The sequence below is a fragment of the Setaria viridis genome, chromosome 4 (assembly GCF_005286985.2).
Source record: "Setaria viridis chromosome 4, Setaria_viridis_v4.0, whole genome shotgun sequence".
Taxonomy (NCBI): Eukaryota; Viridiplantae; Streptophyta; class Magnoliopsida; order Poales; family Poaceae; genus Setaria; species Setaria viridis.
This window is the reverse complement of record NC_048266.2, coordinates 11,842,379-11,852,620: the sequence shown is the minus strand read 5'-3', so window position 1 is coordinate 11,852,620 and position 10,242 is coordinate 11,842,379. Positions and strand designations below refer to the sequence as shown.

At 42.0% G+C, this 10,242-nt stretch overlaps 1 protein-coding gene across 1 annotated transcript; it reads right to left on the bottom strand.

Moving 5' to 3' along the window:
• Positions 1-1,617: 1,617 nt before the first annotated feature.
• LOC117852154 (lysine-specific demethylase JMJ703) lies at positions 1,618-8,518 on the bottom strand. The gene is made up of 13 exons (XM_034734130.2): positions 8,318-8,518; positions 7,324-7,667; positions 7,145-7,225; positions 6,989-7,066; positions 6,436-6,897; positions 5,896-6,120; positions 5,617-5,778; positions 5,026-5,394; positions 3,429-4,932; positions 2,915-3,018; positions 2,641-2,838; positions 2,124-2,531; positions 1,618-2,035 (listed from the first exon to the last, which is right to left on the bottom strand). Exons 2-12 carry the CDS (start codon positions 7,663-7,665, stop codon positions 2,268-2,270), a joined length of 3,789 nt encoding a protein of 1,262 aa, XP_034590021.1. The 5' UTR covers positions 7,666-7,667; positions 8,318-8,518; the 3' UTR covers positions 1,618-2,035; positions 2,124-2,267.
• Positions 8,519-10,242: the final 1,724 nt, after the last annotated feature.

Genomic DNA, 10,242 nt, shown 5'->3' with positions numbered 1-10,242 from the left:
GCAACGATCTGCCGTGCAGCTGTCCTGAAAGCCACTAGCTCATATAAATGTGTGGAAAAAAATGTGAAGTCTTTGCTCACCTACTCCCATGGTTCTTCCAAGGCAATATCTGATTGCTCATTTGGAGCAGCTGGAATTTGTGGGTTCATTTGGATCCAACGCTTGGATGGATTCTCTATGTTAGTTTTTCAGCACCCAAAGATCGATTCACGCCTCTTGACTACTTTATGAACCACTCTACATCTATGACAATATTTAATCTGGGGTTGTGTTCGCTATGATCACATAGTGAGCATGAACGACGTCATTACAAAAATTAAGTGGTATGAAGCAAACCAACAAACTCATCAATGGTATGTATTCATGCAGGACTTGTGGTAAGAACGAAATAGGACTTCCCAGAGTGCTTCATTGTAGGCTAGTAAGTGTTTAAAAAGGCTTGAGATGGTAGCCAAGTTGGTGATTGTTCAATGCCCTGAATTAATCCTAAGGTTGGTGGTTTGCTAACAGAAGGCTGCTGCACAATGTTCAGTTTGCTATTGTGTTCTCCACTTTTACAGTGTTTTGCTTTGCGATAATCTTTGGGCAAATGTTGACTCAGGTTGGCTATTTCTGCCATGCATAAACGCTTGCGGTATAATAATGTCGTTTTGAGTTTGATATGGTACAGGAAAAGTTATAAACCTCATAGTGGATTAGTCATATTTAGCTAAGCCATTGATTTTTCTGAGTTTAACAGCAGTGTTTTCACAGCCAATATCTCCTTTTTCCTGCTTACCTATAAATGGAAGAAATAAGTTATTATATTAAAAAACTGCGGTGGGATACACCAGGGTAAAAGCAACAGCTCTGAGTGAGTGCAATTAGAAATTATGTTACCTCAGACTCATTTTCAGTCTTCGTTCTTGTGGCATCAATTTGTACTCACATGCATGAAGTCTACTTTCTTACCACTGTAAAATCGCAACCACTGACAAGGACTGTTAATTTCTCGATGGCCCACCTTAACCTTTGCTTGACTAGACTCTGGACTGAGCCTACTAAATTATCTAACCCATGACTCCAATCAAACCCTACACCAGGTTGCACCCTCCAATGAATATACCACACTATCCCAATTTGGACACTGGTACAAATTCAACCCATCCTCCATAGAAAACAAAGTTATAAAAAGGGAAAAGGATACTTTTTAAGGCTTTTACAGATCAATGTAGTGTGTAAACCCTAGAAGGCTTAGAAATTATTTATTTAGCACTGCACTCTACCAGGTGATTGAACCATTTAAATCCTTATCTCTTCTAAGTCAACAGGACCTGTAATACATGACAAGTGGCAATACATATTTGGAAATACTACTACAAGCATACAGTATACCACCTTCTATGCAAAATGCAACGTAGGCATACACAATCAATACTAATTCAGAGAAAATACAAATTGCTCTTTTTGCTGATTTGCAGGTGAAAATGGACATTAAATTTATCAAATTAAATAGAACTGTTCACAAAGTTGCCAATCAACGTTCATCAGCTAGTCCTTAAGGACAGAGCAAGGAATGATACATATCAGTTCTTAAGAAGAATCGAGTGTATGGTTTGTTAAAAGGGAGTTGGCACATGCATGGACAGCTGATTCAGTTTATACTAAAGTGTTAGTCAAAGTTACACCATGCATGCCACGAGAATACATAAATAGTGGTTCATCCAGAGAAGAATACAAATTCTGGAAGAATCCAATAAGGATACAGAATCCATAACGCATGGATCTCGTTACATCAGACAAGCATGCATGACTAACGGATTTCAAGAACAAAGGAATATGATGACCCAGTTGCATTGTATAATAAGTCGCTTACCCTTATCAGTTGGTAAAGTAATTAGCCATTAACTAATCACAAAATCTTGAGGAACGACGAAATGGCAATAAAAAAATCATTATGCCATTACAAATGCGTGTGCTTCTTACTTGTGACTTCCTTGCGGGTGAATTGGTGATGTGGCTGTAGCCTCATGCTTGTTGACACCACATACAATAACTGACAAAAAACAAACAAGGATCATAATTTGCAACAAAATAGTAGTAAATAAGACACATATATCACTTAATAAAGTAAAAATTCTTACAGAATGGAGTATGGACACGAGAATGGAAAGAATGGGCATGAGGGCAACCAAAGAAGCAAGCCTCAGAGTTAAAACTGCTTGATCCCGTAAAAAAAAATCATGCTATCTAAGATTGGTCAGTACAACAGCTTGTATTTACGCTGGTCAGCGCCATTGCTTCGCAATCTCCTCATCAAGGATTTGGCAAGCCTGCTGCCTAGAATTATCATCCAGAGTTCTATTGCTCATCAGTAAACTGCGCAATGCTCGCAGTTCATCACAATTAGCCCGTTGGAAGAGGCCCCTCAGTGCAATATGCAGTGGATCCTGAGGTGGCATATGCTGACTGTCTTGATCCTCAATGACAACATGAGGCCTGGACCGCCAGTACTCTGTACAGATGTGATCTCTATCCCGAACCTCAATTGCCTGTTGTACAATTGCACAAATGTCAGTTAGAACAGTAAAAGAGCCTTGCCATCGTGGAACAGTGCGTTGCAGAGAATGGTCAAGCGAATGCCAAGCATCAACACCACACCTGAACTATTGCTGGTGTTAACAAGCCGAACATTTCAAAGCCATCAATTGATCCTGGAGGCTGTAGTGTAGGAAGGTTAGCCCTACCCATACTGAGCTGCCTCCTTATTTCCATATTGAGCCTCTCACGGACCATATTCCAGCACTTGGAAGGAGAGACGTTAATAAAAATTTCACCAGGACAGTTTTCTACAGTCACCTGTAAATGCAACAAAATATCAAGCAAGGCACTGAAGAAATATGGAAGGTGCATAAGCTAAAGGCCAAAAACTTACCATAAAAAGAGGTCCCTGCTGGCCAGCGTCCAATATTTCAGATATGTAGTATGTCATTTCTACTGGATCCACAATGCTGAAGTATTTTACTCTGCTCTTAAACCCTGCATTTGCAAAGGGAAAGCATGCTAAAATAACATAGCAAAACATATATCAAACTGCAGACAAAAATCAAACCTATGAGTTAAGGCATTCAGAGATGTAGATATTGTAAGATTATGTATAATGCGTGATTGTGTTGCTTGAGCCCCATGGGCTGATTATATAGGAGTACATGGCTTGGAGAGCAAGTAGCCTCTCCCAGAGATAAGGAAGGTTATCCGGGAATTACAATCAATCCTAAACTAACCATATCCGGAGTTGCCTAATATACTCTAACAGATAACAATAGCGGAAACATTCGAATAGCAATTTGGATGTCTAGATACCATATATAAAATAGAAAAAGTGTTGAACCTGATAACATAAATCCTCAAGATGTCTAGAGGTGTGTCAATTTGCCTAAAAAACAAACCTTTTGGGAAGATTGCTTGGCTTGAGGACCACAACCTCCCAGATAGCACAGTACCAATTTCAATAGGTTCGACAGAGCATTTAAATCGGTGCACAACATTAGCTATGCGAGGACCCTTCTGTGCTACTCCATTCCTGCTGTGATTTTCCAAAGAAGGCTGCATAATCATAGCTGAATGGCCCCTAGCTCTAACTTCCACACCAGATAGAGGATCAGATTGTCTTTGATGCCACCTCTCATTTAATTGTTGATTACCAAAAGCCGGATGCCCACGATGGGCGCTGCCACTGCCTGAACCAAAAGCACCATACGAATTTTTCATAACTGAAGGATCTATGAGTGGCTTTGAAGCAGAGACATTGCACAATGCTTCCTGAGATGCACTTTGTGTTCCTGAAACAGTATTGGCAAACTGCTGGTTTGCAGTACTTTGTGTTCCTGAAGCAGTGTTGACAAACTGCTGATTTACAGTACGGGCCTGACTGCTATCTTTATCAGGCATCATTGAGGTATTAGTTTCTGATGTTATGAGTACTCGATCCTTGTATGAGTGACATAGAGCTGCATTGAAGTCGGATGCCATCAACCTATGAGAATTGCTTGAGCTTCCCAGACTTGGCTTCATGTTGGCTCCGTTGTCAATCATTGACAATGACCTGTTATGATGCTCACCAAGTGAAGCTGTACCGTCTCCAGTTTGAGAATAAGTTTCTCTACTCTCTTTAAGTACTGCCAAGCCATGCACACTTCTCATGGGTTCACTTGAAGTAACTAAGGGTCTTGTCACAGCATTTGAGGGAAATGATTGCCAAGAAGGAGCTGTCAAGCTTGGTGCTGAGCCTTTGTGGCCTCCAGTCCCTCCATTATATTGTTGTTGGCTCGCATCACTATTTGCTGGACAGGATAATTCATTCTTCACGCACGGCTCCTTCAGTGGTGAGACATTTCCCGGTTTTATCTGCTCTACTGAAGGACAGGCACTATTCGTCTCCTGACATATTTTAACCAAATTCATACCTGGACTAGCTACATCCAGTATCTTATTTTCATTGTTTTTCTGTTCCCAAGAAGGCACCAATGATACTGTTGATGCCTGTGACATGTAGGACCGTCTTGGGCCATCAGTTAATCTGCGAACAGTCTTGGAATCTTGGACTTTTTCTCGTTTGACACATGAGCTCAAACTTAATCCAAGATCAGAGACACCCCACCTGTGGATGGCACTTAGCTTTCCCCCCAAAGCATCAGCTAAGATATTTAGCTCATTGACATCATAACGGAATAGAAAAAATCTTTTGTCCCAGTCACATGAGCAAAGCTGCTTTGCATGTACCAGGCAAGCATATTTCTCTGGGGAACATGGACAGCCAGAAGCAGAAAGATGCAAATCATAGTAGCACAATGCACACTCCCTATCAGTAGAATCAAATTCAGCCTCCATTTTCCTAGATTGAGATGGAGAGCATATATGTTTTCTTTGTGCTAACTCCATCTCAATTCGTGCCTAAGGAGAGTAATTTAGAGAATATTAGATATCAATGAATCTGAAACAAATGACATTACTTGTATAGTTAAATATACTGTGACTGGCATTTACCTTCAGCGACTTGCATATGGTGCTATCAGGTCCACATATGCTCTTCCACCTCAAGTTCTCAGCAGAGTTCCGCTTGAGAAATAGGATGTCCCACTGAGCTCTTATTGCTTCTCTTGCAGCCCCAAGCAATAGCTTATCATGGGAGATAGTTATTTTCCGAGATTGTTCACGATAAAGCTCAACGGCATTTTGTCCAATTGGCAGCCAATCAATGGGTGCCACATTAACAGCTTCTGCACAATTGAACCCACAGTTAAAACCAGCATGGTATGCCCGTGGGAATGTCAGTACAAACTCTCCCTCATGCTGAACACAACGGTAGACAGGTACTCCTTCAGATTTAAGCAATGATGGTGAAAACTGAGTAACCTGCAGAAGAAATTGGCATTGTCATTTACAAAAATATACGATTACAACCTGCATGTAAGAGGGAGGGAGGGAGGGAGTCTTAAGTGCCTGAGAAGTCGAAACATAATCACAAAATAGCCCGAGTAAACTATGTTATGGCATAATCCATAGTTAACATTATCTGGCAAAGCTTTTATACCTGAAGCCATAATTGACAATCACCAACCAAGAGAGAAAAGTTACCAGGTTGTGAAGCAAATCAGGTTGCTCCTCAAACAACTCAGGTAGATGTTTCCTCATTGCAGCCTCTAAATTCACAGCATCCTTTCCTGGAACTCCATACCACATCTTTGGAGCACCCCAATGCATGTAGTTCAGTGAGTACAAATGATGGTCTTCAACATGCTGTCAACAGACACGACAAATTAGCCAAATGTCTCAGGATACCAGAATATCAATCTTTGATAATTAATAGCATCAATCACAAACTATAGAAAATAGCCATGCTCACAAGCATCTTACCCAGCAGAATGATGAAAAGCACATGCCGACATACACCCAAGGCACCAAAACACCAGAAATGTCACCACCCTCAAAAGAAAGAACTGAACCTTGTAGTCTAGGCAAGTTGTTTAGATTCCACCCAGATTGTGCATACTTATCATCCACATCAGATTTCATTTCAGGAGATAACTTTGGAAACCCGCTGCCAAAAGTTCCAGTCTCCAAATCAGCACCATATATTACCTATATGAGAATGTATTTCCCGATAAGTTAGAAGATAGCATGAGTATTTCTGTATATGTAAATAAATCGGTAACACGGAGCAGTACCCATTAAGATATCATATGCAAGGTCTATGACTATTTAGCAACGCACACTAGCGAGGAATCATACTAGCAGTAACAGCACTGAACTGCAAAGTGGAAACTAAAGTAGAAATTCTCTAACAGGACATGATCCAAAGATGTCTCAGACTTGGGACCACTAGCATCGCAGTTTCAAAAGCTTAAATCGCAACGGGCATAGGTACTCTTTGCTAATTTGTTATTTTTTTAATACCTCTATCTCTTCTGTCGGCCTTTCAACTATGCGCCAATACTCGCCTTCAATGTCTTCCACTGATGGTGGTGAATCTCTGCATTTTTCTTTCATAAAATACTGATCACTGAAGGCATCTGCATACTTCTGAAACATCTGTAGTGTGAACTCTGGTCCTGGTTCAAATCCAAACCTCTCTTGGTTTTGCTGCATTCCAATTTGATTATGATTAATTTCTTCAGTCTCTGAGAGCCTTCTCCGCTTCTTCATCATTCCACCTCTTCTGCTCTTCTTGGATGATTTACGGTTTTGGAGCTTGTCAACCTTCTGTACCCTAGTAGAAAATTTTGAGCATTCCCAAATGTTTTTCTCTTTAAGAAGGCACGGCGGCTTCCATGAAGCAGGCGGAACAATACGGCAAATTCCATAAGGTTCTGCCATCGGGCGGATACTCTCAATGTATTTTAAGGTATCCTGGAATTCCTGTTCCGCAAGAAGATACCATATGATTAGTGTCTGCAAATAAAAAGACAGTACAGTGAAAGTTCTGATACAATACAATGTTGCAACAAACCTCCTCAGTCGGATAGAAAACAGGAGCCTCATCAAGAACAGGCCTGCGTGCACCAGATGGATTCCATCTTGCAATAACCTGCATGAAGTGATGTGACATAAGCAACAACATAACATCTTTGGAGGCAATACATCAATTTCACAGAATTGCACAGACCTTTTGGCAATTGGCACAATCTGGACATCCTCGGAGTACTCCTTTAGGGAATTGTTGTCTATGTCTTGCTGAACTTGCACCCTGTCCATATAATCGAGCAATATTGTGCAAGGCATTAAAATCATGATAAAATTCTGGTAACTGGTGAAGCAATAAAGGATAAAATAAGAAAGTGCAACCTTTTCTGCTACTTCAGCATCAGAATCATCGTCTGCGACAAGATCAAAGCGACTATAATCTATTGGAGGTCTGTTGCGCAGTGATTTCCTGCAGGTATCGCTTCCAGAAGTACTGCAAGTTGTGTCACTCTGGCGATTCACTGAACTGGATAGGTATTCCAAAATTTCCACATCATTGTCAACACTCTGTAATGCTACAACAGGACTAGAATGAGCATCAACAGGTTTAATATCGTCTTGGGTTGCCCACGATGCAGAGGCAACAAAAGGCCCAAATCCAGGTGGAATTGATGGTTCAGGGTCCTCAATGACTGTGGCTGCAATGCCTTCTGTTCCCATCATTGCTAAAACAAACGAAATATACTTTGATTAGCACAGCACGAAATACATTACATCCAAGCTGAATATCAAAAATGCACTGCAACTACATATATACTGACTCAAGCATCTTTGCTGCAATAAATAGCACAAGATTAAAGGAACCAAACCATAAAGCAACAAAGGAGCGTGCTTATCATCAAACGACCTAATTCAACATATAAAGATTTGAAACAAAAGGTGAACATGAAACTGAAGAGCAGCATCTTGACAGTTGCAAATAGCTTAGTTCCCATTTCAATTGTTGTCATATTGCCCTACATCTACTTAGTACTTACTCAAAAAAGTATATGCTTATTAATTATGTCTAGTATAATCAATTCCAAACCGACATCATAAATTCCAGATCATCTCCAATTCTCCACAGCAGATCCAGAAGAATACCAATCAAGAAGCATTCATGGATCAAACGCAACCTATCAACTTATAATTAACTCCACAGGGGCGGATCCAGTATAGGACATGGGTGTACATATGTACACCCAATGATTTTTTTTTTTGCAAATAATCGAAGTTAGTCAATATATCAGATCCGAATAAAATTGGCTTACATTAGGGTTTTGGGGAGGTCGATTTCTACAGCGGGAAGGGAAGGGGATGGAATGGAAGGGCATACCTGATGAATACTCATCACCCGCGCAGGGCCCGACGAAGACCTGGCGGAGGATGGCGCCGCTCGCCCAGTCGTCGGCGCTCGCCCAGTTGTCGCCGGCAGGAAAGAAAGGAAGAGGGGGGTGAACGGGAGAAAGCCTTGCTTGGGTACCGTCGTCAGCCGGTAGCAGCGAGTCGACCAATCACAAAGCAATGACGCAAGCAATGGCTGGGGCCTTGGGCGAAGTAGCTGTTTGCTGCCCTTTGTACGACTTTTTTTTTCTTTCTTTCATCGTTTCATTGTGCTTTCTGGTTTCGATTAATCAAAAATGGAAAAGGGTATTACTCTTTAGCATACAACATAATTCTATTTGTATGTCTAACATTTTTTTTGTTTTTTTATTTGTGACTACTTAGTAGTATTTTGGTCATTAAATGATTGTAAATCTATTCTAAACCCAGTGCAAACCAAGAGTTACGTGTTTTGATATCCCTAACCCAAACCTCTTCCTTGTGTTTATCATTTCTCATTTCCCTATTAAAAGCATGATGTATTCAAATGTCACTGGAGATTTTTTTTTAAAAAAAGATGACAGCAATATCATTTTTTTACCCTTTAATTTAGAATATTTACGAACCGTTTGCACAATCCTAAGTAAATGTTTGGAAAAAAAACTGGTTGAAGTCAAATGCGGTTTTACCATATGATTATAATCAGTTCCTTACGTTTCTAGAAAACAAAACAGGTAGTACTGCAGTGTGGGGGATGGACGGTCACGGGAGTTTGAGGGGTAAAAGTTACATCTCCAACCACATAATATAAGATAACAAATACAAATAATATCTAATTCACCTAATTAAAAATTGCATCGTATGTAATAATATTATAAATATATGAACTATTCTAATAAGTTCAACATTGTGAAAGTGTCTCTAGCCTAGTGGTTAGAGCACCTGAGTAGCACTAAGCAGGCTCGGGTTCGACTCCGCGTGGGAGCGAATTAAACGGGTCTGGAATTAAAAAATATAAAAAGGGTAGGGATTCCCTTGCTGACTTCGGTCCAAAAATAAGTCCAACATTTGCAATAGAGATGTTCTTTGCCACACTAATTAAACTACTACGCTCATCTACGAAGCGTGCCCTCGTCCGACATCAACACGCCAACTTTACCAAAGTATGCTCCTTTCTTATGACAAATCTTGTGTAAGATAAACCTCACCATGTCCGTTAAAACGTTTTCGATGTCTTTATCTCCGATCTTGGTATATTTACCGCTGATGGTAGGCATCTGCAACTAAACAGTAATGAAATTACATGAAATAAAAAAGGAAAAATTAAAAAAAACAAACCGGTGCTTGTTGGAGACAGGAGCGTGGAGGGTCGGATGGCATGGCGGCACTAAAGGACGGGAGCAGGGGGTGGGAGGGGCGGCGGCGCTTGGGGACAATAGTGGGGCCAGAGATGCGGCAGCCCTCGGAGGCTGGAGGCGGGGCTGATGGTGGGGCGCTCGGGGTAGTGATCGGTGGGAGCGACAGCGCTCGGGGATGAGAGTAGAGTCGGAGGATGCGGGGGGTTTAGGGACAGGAGCTGAGGGGGCGGGTTGCCCACACGCGCGCACAGGTCAGGGAGGACGGAGGCGTGGCGGGCCTCAGAGAAGGTAACGGGAGGGTGGCCGCCGTCAGGCGTGGAGACAAAGGGGCGCAGCGGGCCGGCGGTGCTCGGGGGCAACGGAAGGGACGGGGCCTGCCGCGTGCGCTCATGGGCTGGGGAGGAGGGAGGTGCAGTGGCGCTCGAAAATGGGAGGGGGTCGCCACTGGGGTTGGGGTAGGTGAGGGGTCGGTGGTGGAGACGAAGGGACGTGGCGGCGCTTGGGGGTGCGGAGGTGCAGCAGCTAATAGACGAGCGGAGGGTGACCGCTATCGCTGTGAACATGCGGAGGATCGGCAGCT